Below are 13,817 nucleotides of genomic sequence, written 5' to 3'. Positions count from 1 at the left end.
ATTCGGATGTGTCGGTCAATTTCAAATGTGTCCAGTATATTTTTCTAGAGGAAGCCTCCGTCCGGACAATATGAGCTGCTACACTCGCCCTTGCCACCTCTGTGGTCCCCGGAAGCTTCGTTATGTCAAAATATTTCTCGGAGTTCAGGAACTCAGACTTCAACTTCGTACTCCAGCCTTGGCCTGATCCGGAGGTTCTTCAAAAGCTGACCGGTATCTCAAAGAAGCACAGCGGGCTCTTGATGCTTATACTCTCTGGATAATACATCGGAAGTAACTGCTCCGTTAGAATAAAAGCACAAACGTGATATAACCAACTGACCCCTAGCAACCGGTGCAAGCAATGTCTGTAAATATAAACAATGGTCATTTTACTTTTCAAAGCGGTATCAATTTCTGCTAACGCTCTTTTTAAGATTCGGCAGAAATTGACACATTATGTCAGTCAGGTTTTGAGTGACTCTAGGTTAAGAATTCAGTTGACAGACGTTTTAATATTTCAGATTTTATTTGCCTTTGCCGTGTTATTCAACAGGGTGCGGAATAATTTAGGCTGTGCATGCCATTGCGTGTCAAGAATAGGGGTTTTAAGAAGGAGAATTAAAGAAGGTCCATTGTCTAAGCTCAAGGAGGGGATGGACTTGTTCTTGTGTACTGGCTTACACAGCGTGGTGGTATAGGGACCGGTTATTGCCATCACGCTTCAGGTGATATCTGAACAAAGTCTACTAGGCTGACGACACCAAACCCACAGCAACAGCTCCAGTGTTCAGGAGCTTGAACTTGGAAATGCCGTGACCGCTCCACTCTTCACATGCCAAACGACGAGACTACTTGCACACAGCAGAACATGATTAAAGTTTTCGTTACAGTTTGTAACCTGGCTCGACTGCATATATGGTTCACCCATAGTCATTGAGGGGCGCTGTAGCTCACAGCTTACCAGCAGTGGCCTTTAGGGGGACCACTGTAGCTCACGCATAGTGCCGCCAACCTCGCCTTCCTTCGCCGGATGGAAGCGAGCGGAACGCTATGCGTCCACGTCGTATACAACAGACCACCCAACTCGCATGTGACTGAGTCAAGTGCGACACGCGTGGATGCATATATCGTTTAAACTTCTTATGACTGGGCATCAAAAAAGTCAAGTGTACCCCATTCCCATTCCCCCCGGGCGGCACCGCCACGGCCGTTCGATCCTCTTTTCTCCCGCTTCCCGCGGCGAGTCTTTGGAAGCGTGCCAAAAGTCTCTTTGCTCTTGTAAGAGGGAACGTGCACGTAACGAGCGGAAGAGCACATCGAGAACTACGCCCCGCGGCCTCACAAAACCAGTATAGTCCAGTCTAGTCCGGTCAGGTCCAAACCACGACCGTACAAACAAAAGATGGCTGCATTCACCACAGCAGTAAATGCGAACGCATTTAAGAACGCGAGACAAATTAGAAAAAGGGGGGAAAACGAGATACCCTTTCTGCTGAAACTAATTAGCTGGGAGACGACGCCGCGTTGTCCTGCTATGTGACCTTTGTGTTTCAGTTTCTCTAGTATCCTGTAATTTAAAATGTTTCTGCGCCGAATCCTATCCAAATTATTCTGGTGCCTAATAGAGCCAGTTCGCACGTATTCACGGTCCGCCAGATTTGTCGGTCCTCTACTTCCGCAGGCGCTGACAACCTAAGAAGCGTATGGCGTGACTCATTGTGTTCGCATTTCTTGCTCGTCATTCGTTCTTTTTTTAGTTCATATCGGCAAATGCTCTGTAGCGATAACAAAATGATCGAATCTCGTCACGCCTTGCGTTTCTTAACTTGTCAATGACTCCACGCACGTAGATTTTTAGGAGCGTACGCGATCACCGAGGGCCAGCATATGCTCTATGGTGGCTAAAACGCGTCTCCGGCTGGTGTGTTTACCGCTTCCAAAAAAAGTGGTCCCTCGATCTTCCCCTGATGACGTCATACAAGTTTCACGCTGTTGTCGGTCGCGATCCTGGCGGTATCCCAGCAGCGGTGCTGAATGTGGCAGACGCCTGTTCTGAAGAAGGGTCGCCCTACGGTCTGGCAGTCCTCGGAAGCTACGACAGTCAGGAGTTGGGACGCTGCGACGACAGCGACACTCGCGTTGGCTAGTGCTTTTCGCCAATGTTTCTACTAGCAACCACCAGGATCGCGACATCCTACAGCACGACGCTCCGGCGTCTGTGACGTCATTTGTTACCACTTTGGGATCACTTTTGGTGTATGGGAGGAGCGCTAAACACACGAGTCGGAGACGCGCTCCAGCCACCCTGATATGGGTACACGCGTTCTTATTGGTGGCCGTAGATTGACGTCATTTTTGACGACTGACGCGCAAATATTTTACAACTGGTGGAAGGGAACGCTCTAATGGCCTCATTCAATTGCCCTGTCCGTCGGCCAGATTTCTGTTATCGCTGTGTGGATGTGCACGTGCACATCCACACGTAAAGAGAAAATGCGTTTGCAAATTTACGCGAAAAAGCGGTGGCACGCGTGCTCTGTGTCGAGGGGAATACACTCCATTGTGTAGTGAACCGTTAGGCAGAACATTTGAGGTTCTTACACGGTTTTATAGCTCTCCTGGTAGTCTTTTTTTCTTCGGCATTTTAAATGCAGGCCAAAGCCTTTTAAAACTTGTTTCGTCGTCTCCGAGATGACTAACCGCTGCACAAAAAAATGAAGCTTCATTTTCTAAATTTTTTTATATGAAACATTTGGATAATTTACCGCCAAGCTTCCGCGTTGTACGTTTCCTCAAACGACAAACGACTTAAAGCAAGAGCGGAATTACCAGCTATCCGACTAAAGACAGCAGATTACCGACTAAACGGTTCTAACGCGGTCGGCTGCATTGCCAATTCCGACGATGTCAGCAAATTACAAAAGGTGGGAAAATGTAGGGGCAAACCGAAAAGCGCGAGCAAAATCGACCGCTCGAGACTTTCCCCTCGTCTCGAACTTTTTCGAGGGTTTTAAGCGAAAGATTCCGCCTCAGCGCTTTCTCTCTGAATACCACAAGCAGTCCCTTTCCGGCAGGAGAACGTTTCTCTTCTTTATTGATCGATTCTGACTTCGATTTATTTTTTACTTTATTTCTTTTAGCTTTTGCGTTCCTGAAAGTCTGAAAATGGAAAAGCTTCCGCGGTTCCGTGCAAACCGATTGGCTGCGAATAAAATTTGAATAGTTGGAAAATATATATCGAGCCATTGTTATATGTGTCCGGGCTAATCCCTGTCATGCAAAATTGGCTGTGCATAGGGCTCTTAAAGCATGTTTATTTGTTTTTCCTCCAAAAGCTTGTTCCTCGTTGTTTTTTTGCGTCATTTTAGTGAAGTTGATAAATTTTTGGTCCAAATGGGGAAATTGAGTCGGAAAATCCAGATTTTTTTTTTATTTCAATGGAGTCATAGACAAGAAACCACGAACGCTTTTCAAATGACAACAAAAGGTCCGCGAACATCCCCCGACGGCACCAGCTCTCGAGTGAGCGAACGAATACCCAAAGAGAAAATTATTCAAATGACCATGATCTGCTTCGACACGTATTCTCTGAAACGTTCGCTCACCGCTGAATCGGGAAGACCCGATGCATAACTCTGGAATCCTTCTCGAGACAGCTCAATTTTATATAAAAAAAAAAAAATAAGAAAACGGGCATGTTCCACCTTGGCTATACGTTAAAAACGAAAAGTTACCCTATAGGTTCCCTTATTTCCGGTTCCGAAAGAGCGGGGCGAAGTCCTTATGCGAGGCAGGACAGGACCTTCTCCAAGCGCGGAGTCATTGTCAGAGGAATTCTTGAAAGTTCCTGGACACGCCGTATATGTTTTCATAAAATGCGTGCACGGGTGACCTATCGCAGACAGCATAAGCTAAAACGCTCCTTCGTGCTACGCTTTGGTGTACGTGCTAATGTTTTTATTACAGATCCGTGGTCAGAAGTAGAAAAGGAAAGCCAAGTTGAGGTCCGACACGTCGGAGCATCTGACACGCCGAAAAACGTCGAACGTCGTCGAAACGACGAAAAAGGCCAGGTCATTTCAGCTTATAGTGTCACAAATTACAATTGATGAGGCGATAACTGAATAAACTAAACGTTTAACGGGGCTAACGTGTGCCCAAAACAAAATAGAAAAAGGCTAGCGTTGCAGGCGTCGATGGCGGCGAAACAGCAAGATCGAACGCTAAGGCGAGACTGACTGCGGCTTAAAAAATTGGTTTGCTCTTTATATTTATACAGCCTTGATGGAGATGCGCCTCAACGGGTAATCGATCTCTTAGCTGTAGATGAGAAATTTAGCCAGTGCAGTACGACCACTAACCTGGGGTTTTTAACGTGCATCACGCGGTAGTGATTACACGAACGCGTGCCGGTACGAAACTCATCCAGATCGAAACGGGCGGGGGCGGCGGGGATCGAACCCAGAAGGTTCCCAGCGCAAGCTTTCGTTCCACGCTCCGAGCTGAGACGCGTTAGCCCACTCGGCCACTTCCTCCCCTGACTGCGGCTTGCCACGCGGAGCCCCTTTTGTACACGCGTGGGCTTCTGGAACCATGGGCATCGAAGGTTCGGCGCCTAGTACGTTATAACCTGGAATCAGCAACACGGTTCTCGAATTCACCACAACATCAAATAACAGAGTCAACAAAAATGTGTACCCGCAACTAGGCATCGAACTGTGGCTTTATGCGCGGAAGACAAGCACGATAACCGTTAGGCCACCAGGGCGCTCCCTACTTGGTCAGCTGCGCGCGCGGCAATGTTGTCGGCGTGACTACACAGACTGCGGACCTCATTTGGGGATTAACGTATTACAAACCTACCCTGAGATTTAAAAAAAAAAACAAAAAAACAGCGTGGCATTTTGTTTTTGGTAGGCAAACTAATCTTGATACTGGTAAAGAATCTCCTTGAACGGCAGCCAACAGGTAAAAGGTGTTTGGAGTTGCAAGTAACGTTAATAGCGCCCTTTGTAAAAAAACACTCCCGCTAGCAATGAAAGGAAGAACCGTATTTGTTTATGTGCCCGATAGCTGCGCAACGCCTCTTTTCGGGCCACCAGCATCCTCGTATTCCCCCAATACAGTTCACACTTTTAGTAGCGTATTTTTCGGACTATATATTCTGCGGCCTATATACTACACGTTTAACAATTGAAATCTTAGGGGATACGGACTATCTCCTGATGCACACAATACAAGATTTTGTTTCTAAGGATTGTTCATTACGACAAGATGGCATGGGTTTCGTGAATGCAGGTTATGTGAATGGTGAGTTCTGTATGATACAAGCTATTTTTGCTCGCTCATAAAGCGTGTTTTTTTTTTTTTTTAAACTGCTCGGTGGGTGATAATGTTACCTGCAAACTATTAAACATGTGATGACTGTGCACCGGGCGAGGACTATCAAGGGATAAACTTTTTGTTCGTTTTTCTTCAGTCAAAAGTTTGCTTTTATGGGTACGGAATTTCCGGTAATTAATATATTCCGCCATGTTCGAGAATTACGGGGCTTATTTTACTTAAAATTCAGATTCTTCGAGAAAAAAATTAAATATAAGAACATTATATCAATTTCAACGAAGTCTAAAGCCTCCTCAGATAAAGCAGAAGAGCTCCCTCGCGAATCTATGGCAATGAAAATATTAAAACGAATATCCCATCTTAGACGCGACCGAACTGTGTTGCTCATTCTATGTCTCAGATTTCCTGTTTCTTATGAACACAAACTAGCCAACGGGCTATGGGTTCATCTGCTTTTTCACTAAAACGTATATTCATCTCACTAATACTAAACGAATTGAATTAGATTGAACTATGATATCTAATTCAATTCGTATCATATCAACTATGATATGATACATGTCCACAACTATATAAATAGTAGGGCACACTAACACACATAAAACAGAGCAAAAATAAAACAGAGCGAATTTAATTATATCCGCCTGCTCACGGTAAGAGGGCTCTTTTGCCGAGAACGAGCGAAATTGCGTGAAATTTGTTAGAGCGATGACTCGTTATTTAACGCCCCCCCCCCCCCCTCCCGCCTCCGCTAAGTTTTGTTATACTAACGATACAAAAAAAAAAAACTTGTACTTACCCGGTTCTACCCCAAAAATGTAATCTATATAGCATGGTATCTATATTAATGAGGCTCGTATTAGCGAGACATCGCTGTAAATCCTCGGAAACTTGGTCACTGTTCTAAAAATTACTCTCTTGCTAATCACAAAAAAAAAAAAAAACTTTCCCGATTTTAATTGAAATCGAGAAATTTGGAGCAGGAACTATTGTGCGCCAGGAAACCGCCCTAGAGGCAATTAGGAATTTCTAACTTCGGAGGCGAGTGCTTCGGCGTACGCGCCGGCTGATGGCAGCGAGAGTTGGGGCTCGGAAACCGTAATCTTTGCGGTGTCCTGGTAAGCCAGTCAAACGAAATATCAACTGGACAAAGCGCGTGTTTTCGGAAGGATTGCACCTTTTCTTTTTTTACCCCTATATTCTTGACGGATGTAGGAGAGAGGATAGGGGTAGAATAAACGAAAGGAAACTGAGCTTTGTGTTATCCTATCGCGTAAAACCCGGCCACCGGTAGCGCACACGAGATTAAAAGCTTTGAAATACATGTATCCGCTGATATTACGAGTTTTCCTCTGTGAAGGAGGTAGGTTCCCAGCCTACGAACAAGCTCGTGCACTTCGGGTGTGATTATGGCGTGCTCCTGTTGGTTAAGCAAAGAATAATTACAAACTTGCACCAAGAAAAAAAAAGCGCATACAAAGGCGTGCCTCGGCACAAGTCACGCTTGCACTCGAGGCCAATAAGAGCCATTCACTGAAGTAATTATTAAGTACACTTTGAGGAGCTACGTGAGTAAGCATGTGTTATAAGCGCTCTCCTACTACTTTTTTTTTTCCCCAGCGTCAACATGGTTTTTCTTTCGTAGTAGATAAAATTTCAACAATCGCATTTTGCGCCCTACCATCTTTTTGTACTTGATTCTAAAACACTTTTTGAACAATCACAGAAGCTCTGTTCTGCACAATATGAGAATCCACGCGTGCGTGTACAGCCGATTGACTCGGCATTTTAAACTCGGGTGATCATCGCTGAAAGGGTTTATCATTTCACAAAAGTATTCATCAGGATGTCTAGTGAACTTTATGTAAACACACCCTACTCTGTTTTCACAGTCTTTTTCTGTGTGTGTTTTTTCAAACTCCTTCGCATCATACCTATCGGATATTCTGACCCCTTCGCGGCCTGTGTACATTTTATGTATTCTTTCTCGTATCAATCTTTCCTTGCTTTCATAGTGTTTTGGGGGTGATAATTTTATATCAGACCCTTTCACGAAGCATGCTGGTACATTAAATATCGCTTATGGTGAGAGGCAGAAGTGCAGCCTACGGGCCGAAATCATGGTGGGTACATTTACACGCTTGCGCCCCAGGTTTCAGAGTGAGAAAGAGCATACGAGATTAGAGACAAGGTCACTGTGTAAGTGCGGAAGCATAGAATAAAACGCGGGATTAGAGGAAGCGGACGAGCCTGTTGGTTGAACACTCCTTTAAGGGACACTGACAGGGTATTTATGCTCGCCGAGGTTCTTAGTTGTACGTGACATATGAGAGCCCAACAACCCAGAACAGAATCTGAGGCTCGAAATTCGGTTTCTTTCTGCCCGAAAACCGCCGATTGAGAACTGGCTGGTTTGAGTCGCGCTCACTCTCCTTTCCGTGGTCACGGGCCGTTTTCTAAGGTTTAGACACGACCACCCAATTTACTCAAAGTCGTGGGTCATTGAAGGCACACACTCAATATTAAAAATATAAAAAAAAATATGGAACCCATTTTTTGTGGCTTCTAAAAAGCTACAAATACGTTGATTAAAAAAAAAGTTGCACAGAGAACCGGAAGCATTCTGTGCGTTCACTGCATAATTCTCAACATGGCGTCGTTTCGCGTTTCGTGGGACTCGCGGGTGGCAGCGGACGACGGGCGTGGGACCTCTACTTCAGAACTGTCATTCACGGTACCGGCGAATTCTGTCTTCCTTCGAAAAAAAAAATCTTGTACCAATCAAAATACTTTATATTCATCCCGTATGACACGCCCGACCAGCAAGCCGATTGCACAAAGACGTCGCCGAGCCTACGTCCCTTCTCGTGGCTCAAGACATCGATTGCTCAAACGTCAAGTACAAAGTGCGTACTTCGAGTTGAATACGCAAGCGTACAGTTTCTTTACTAGGTGGGAATGTGGCCTATGCGTGGCGCTGCCCTACTTCAAGCCGGGAGTGCATGTACCGCAGGGAAATCGGCAGCAAACTTTCTGACATACAGTCGACCGGCTGCATTACTACGAACCAAAGAGTTCCTTCAGTGGCTCAGTGGAAAGACGTCCGCGTCACATTCAGCGGGCACGGGTTCAATGTGGGCGTACCACTTTTTTTCCAAAACATTTTGCGATGTTTACATTTTTTTTACAATTATCACTGGAACATAAATAATTGATGTGGACGATACGTCGCTGAACTAAATGGTATGGGATTCCATTTTAACACTTCTGCCGCACAATGCCACTTTCAGATGCAGGGCATGTGAGGAAGCTCTTCACGCAACATCTTGGGAGTATTCTTTTCGGAGCCGATCACGGGAATTCACAACGGGCACTCACTACTAATTGCCAACACTTAAATCTACAAAACAACTCATCTTGAAGTACAGAACAGCGAGCGGAACTAACATAACTGCTAAGGAAGGACCCGCAGCGCATTTCGTCTGCTGTTCGCGGAAGAATAAAAAATATATATCGCACGGTCGGGTGTAGCCACGTGACTTCCACCACTCTCTGCTCTTCACTTCTCCCTGCGGTGCGGGGGTCTTGGTTTCGGTTTGGCGCAGTTGCGTTTTTTTTTTTTTTTTTTTTTTTTGCTTTATTAAAAAAATACGTGACTCTGTAGCAAAATATTTATTGGGTAGTATTCCGACAACCATAATAAATCGCCTGGCCAAAAAATGAAAAAAAAAAAAATTGGTGGGGTGTCAGTGTCCCTTTAAGGCCTAGAACACGGATGCACACAAGGACGTCGAGTCTTGTATTTGTCCCGCGTGTTACACACGCGTCACAAATCTTTATTAAAGTTGAAATATTCGCGGAGAATTGTGCAAATGCGGAGCGTTTCTAAAAAAATCTCCAGATAATTGTTTTTTTTTTTTCTTTCTTGTTTTCTGGAAGAAATATTTTTGCTTTTATCGCAGACCGATCAGCTGAAACTTCGCGAACGGCACACTGGATATGCGTGAAATGTATTTACCGTTCGTAAAGGCAAACAAAAAATTCAAATTTAGCTCAGACCGTGTTTTATCAGCCGAATTCACGAGAGAGAGAGAGAGAGAGAGAGCCGTTACAAAGAACCGTGATGAAGATACGTCACGAAGCACCGTTACCAAAGGACCGAGACATCACGTGACACCATGACTTCAAGCGATACCCTCATGTCACGTGAGAGCGTGACGTCACGCAACACACTGACGTCACACGACATCACGTGACTCTGTGACGCCACGTAAACTCACAATGTCACATGACGTCGCCAATGGCGGATAGCATGTACCGGCAAAAACATTCACAACAAATCCTGTGCCAAGCTCCACCCCCCAGTGTGTGTCTGCAGCGAACAAGCGCTGCACTCCGCTTCCCTTTAAATCGTACAGCAGCCGACGCTACGCGGAGCGCAAGTCGTCTGTTTCTTTTGCACGGGTTGTGGTGAGTTCAGAACGCCGAGCTCTCATTGGCTCTGATCGAAGGATAGTGGGTAGACCTCGAGGCAGCTTAGCACCGAGGTCCACCCACTATCCTTCAATCAGAGCCAATCAGAGCTCGGGGTAGTTCTGACGTCATCGCAACTCCTGCAAAAGAAGCGGACGACTTGCTCTTCTCATGCATAGGATGCGATGGAACCAATCAAGCGACGCCAAAATGCTATATCGTCAAGTTGCTCATCGCCTTTGTGCATTTTCCATCACCGGCTATAGACCAATCACGCACTATAAAAGTACCGTGATCCCGCGTTTTTTTTAATATTTTTATGCGCGTGATTGGTTTAGTTGGGGCGACAGCAGATTACATAGCGAGTGAAACGGAGTTTAGTCTCGCACCCGTTACTGGAAAAAGCAATCGATTACAATTACAAGTACTCTCGGTTTTAAAAAAAAGCATACAATTAGATTACTTGATGAGTTAAAAAAAAAAAAAGCAATGGTCTTAACTTAAAAGAGTAACCGTCACTTTGCCCGGTTTCTTCAGAGTTTCGAAACGACAGGGTTGTCTACCGGTTCGAAAACGGCCATCTTTCGCACTGTCCGTTGTTGGATTGGAACCACCGCATTATAAACTACTATTATTCTTAATAGAGTGTTTTCGGGAACCGTTTTTCCACACCCGATACGAAGCGATGGGCCCTCCGGTACGAACTGCGCATGCGCGAGTCTTCTGCGGTAGCGCATGCGCAGTGCGTACCAAGGCGCCCCTCGTACCGTATTGGGCTTTCAAAAACGATTCCCTAAAACTCTCTAATATTCCAATCATGGTAAGCCGTTTTCCTGTTGAAGGCTTGCTTCGAGGATACTTCGGTACAGGAAACTGGTACGAGGGAAGGACGCCACCAGAAAGGCGAACGCACAAATAGTAACAATTACTAGTATATTTATTACTTCAAAAAGTATTCGGATTACTCTCGGGACTACTTCCTAATGAGTGTAATCAAATGATTATAAAAGTACTCCAAGAAGTGATCGATTAAAATTCATTTGATTGCTCTTAGCGAGCACCGTACATGTCTTGTAGAGCGTACTTTTGGGGGGCTAAGGGAGTTTGGGTGCCAGCCGCTGTCGTCAAAGAGGGGTCGGTGACTTCCCGTTCCTCACGGCGGCAACCGTTCCCTCTTTGCAGGCGGCTGGTCCCAGAGGTCCCGCTTGACCGTATCCACTGGGACGGGGCACACCCGCGACTCGTACCGGAGAGCTAGCTTCGTCAACGCCGGCACGGAAAAACACACCACGCTCATGGAACTGGTGCCCAACGCGGGTGCCGACAGCGGACAAGGCGCCGCCGGCCACAGGAGAGAAAGCAAAGTCCCGCAGACCTCCGGTTCCGTGCGCTTCGCGGTGCCTGGTAACCCCCTCAAGCCACACACGAGAAGCAACAACAACCATGACAGCAGAGCGGCCGCCTACGACTAGGAGATTGAAATGGACACTCGGTTTCGAAGGCCCTCTTGGCTTCGCCGCCAAGAGCATCGCCAATAGCGTGGCGATTCATGTGCAGTGACTATAAGTGAGAAGTGTGTTTACGAAACGGAAGGTGTGGGTTAGGAGTCGGCGCCGAATTCGGGATGAGCGGGCCCTCCTTCGTGATCCATTGCCATCTGTCTGTTTTACGTTTTATTTGGAGAGCCGGGGAGCCAATGCTTGTGATGTGTCGTTCCCTTTACATGTTAGTTATAGTGGAAATCACTCGAACCTTACTCTAAGAAGTCCTGTTACTGAAGGAAACTGAATGATTGAATCTATAGATTCTGACTGTGGCTACAGTGCGCTTGAGTGTCTGGTACAACTTGTCTGTAATTAATTTCTTAAGAAAAACGGAGCGGTATTTTGGAAGTGTCAATATCCAAAATGGCATCCAATATGGGACGCGGAAATTTTTATCCTAGACTGAACGAACTCGAAAACACTCACAAATGAGTGTACATGCCCCTTGCGCGAGTTTTACGTAACCATGTTGTCATTGTCACAGAGTGTATGCGTCGCTTGTCGTTATGAAAAGAAACAAACACGTCGTTAACCCCTCTTCCTTATACCCTGTGTGAATGATACAAATGAGAACACTTGACTACGTAAAGGCAGACACCTCCACTGGCGTTGCAGGAGCTAAAAAGGCGTCTTGATCTCCATACCCTCAAAATAACCACCAAAAATAATAAAAACCTTTCACCAAATAAAATGTTAACTAAAGCCCGCTTCATCGTTGCCACAATATAGTTAATTGAAACGTATCTAAACAGTCCTTCTCATTTCGAAAGCTCCAGGGCCTCGCGGCCTTCGGGATTTTTGGCCCAGATAATGAGATGGCCCAATTCCTCTCTGTGTTCCTTCAACCATGATGTCTGAAGCCATCCTTGATACTCGAGTTGATTTCGATCCTATGTAAGCATTCTGAGACCACAATAAATTTATGCCATAAATTATCAGTCTAAAATAACTCTGTTTCATAAATACGCCAACAAAGTCGGTTAATGTTTAAGGGACATCCTCTGCGGCTCTCAATAGTGTTTACTGGAAAGGTAAGACCTGCACCTTTTCTTTTAATCTTCCCTTCCTTCAGAACGCGTTCACAATGTTTCCTTCATTTAATTCGCAGTTCAAATGTGGTTGTTTTATTACAATGCTTTTTGCTCACTCGCTGTATAAGAAACGTGTTTTTTTTTCATCTTTGTTGTTTTTGTTTTGCTAAAAGTAGGGATTTGTTTGTATCTAGGCAATATCGACCACATGATTTACGACTGCAATCTGTTCAAGCGTTACAATGACATTCCAGTTTCAAATACTTTCGATTTCTGAAGCAGGATTACAGACGTTTACAAATTACCGTACTGTGATAATCAATATAAGGTGGTGCTGCAATTTATTGTCCGACTGCGCAATATTTTAACTAAACACATTGCAATGGAGAATAGGAACGACGTTAGAATTTTTCTTTCAAATACGTAGAGGCTTCATTTTTAGCGAACGGTTCTTCTTCTTTTTTTTTTGTGGTTAAATTATGCTTAGGTCTACTTCTTTTCATCTCTCTCTCTCTCTCTCTTTCCCTCTCTTTGTTTTTTTTGTTTTTTTAAGTCCGAATTCAGCGCAGTGGGGACTTCGCGCATTACCTGGTATTTGTGGTCCACATATGTAAATAATAGATTATATTGTGATATATTACTACGCTGTGTGCAATTATTTAAATTATAGACAAAATATTAGTTGCATCAAGAAGGGGTACCGTTGTGCTTTTATGTTCCCAGTACCTAAGAACTCAGCGGAAGGAAATGGAGAACGGTGGATTTAATTAAACCGTTAAAACTCTTTACGCTTTCAGTTTATTTTTATAATGAAAACTTATTTAACACGTAACGGTTTATGTTACAGCAGGTTATGTGGTGCAAATTCAACGATTTTGGCACTTCCCTTAAATTCAGCAGAAGCTGCGATTGGATTTTGTTGGGTTCGATGAGCATGTTCTCGCTTAATTAAATAAGCTGTTCTTAATAGCATAACAAAGAAAAGTGACGGAATAAAATATCCTTCAACAGTGCTTTACAAATGATCATCGTAGAGCATGCTTAACCCCTTTTATTTTCATTCTTTGCGATATTGAATAGTCTTAACCGATATTAGAAACTTCGTAGCAGCTCCCGACGATATCATTGGGAGCTCCCGCTGCCATTAAAAACAGGTATTGGAGCACACTCTCGAGGCGTTAGTGGTCTTGAAAAAACGGTTGGCAAAAGCTCACCATTTGCACTGATTACTACCTTCTTTTTTGTTTTGTAATATATAAAAAATAAGTCTATCGTGCTGGTGTTTGTGTTATCTTTCCCGAGTTTAGCGGATAAAGCATTGGACAAAGATAAAGAAATTTCGATTGGTGTGAAGTTATAAGGTACATTTTACTTACTGAGTGATAGCGTTTGCAATCACACGCTTATTTATTTATTTAGTACATACTGCGGACCTTCAAGGTCC

General features: G+C 44.6%; 1 protein-coding gene across 1 annotated transcript in view; it reads left to right on the top strand.

The window, feature by feature from the left end:
- Nucleotides 1–12,274, top strand: part of LOC8042139 (substance-K receptor) — a 243,724-nt gene extending 231,450 nt beyond the window's left edge. Inside the window, exon 5 of the mRNA XM_042292434.1 lies at nt 10,981–12,274. Coding sequence (XP_042148368.1) covers nt 10,981–11,270 — 290 coding nt within the window. The 3' untranslated portion in view covers nt 11,271–12,274. The remainder of the gene's footprint in view (nt 1–10,980) is intronic.
- Nucleotides 12,275–13,817: the final 1,543 nt, after the last annotated feature.

Source organism: Ixodes scapularis, unplaced genomic scaffold (genome assembly GCF_016920785.2).
Source record: "Ixodes scapularis isolate PalLabHiFi unplaced genomic scaffold, ASM1692078v2 PGA_scaffold3__209_contigs__length_174095766, whole genome shotgun sequence".
Taxonomy (NCBI): Eukaryota; Metazoa; Arthropoda; class Arachnida; order Ixodida; family Ixodidae; genus Ixodes; species Ixodes scapularis.
Note: the sequence above shows the minus strand (reverse complement) of the source record. Positions and strands in the feature narration are given on the sequence as shown.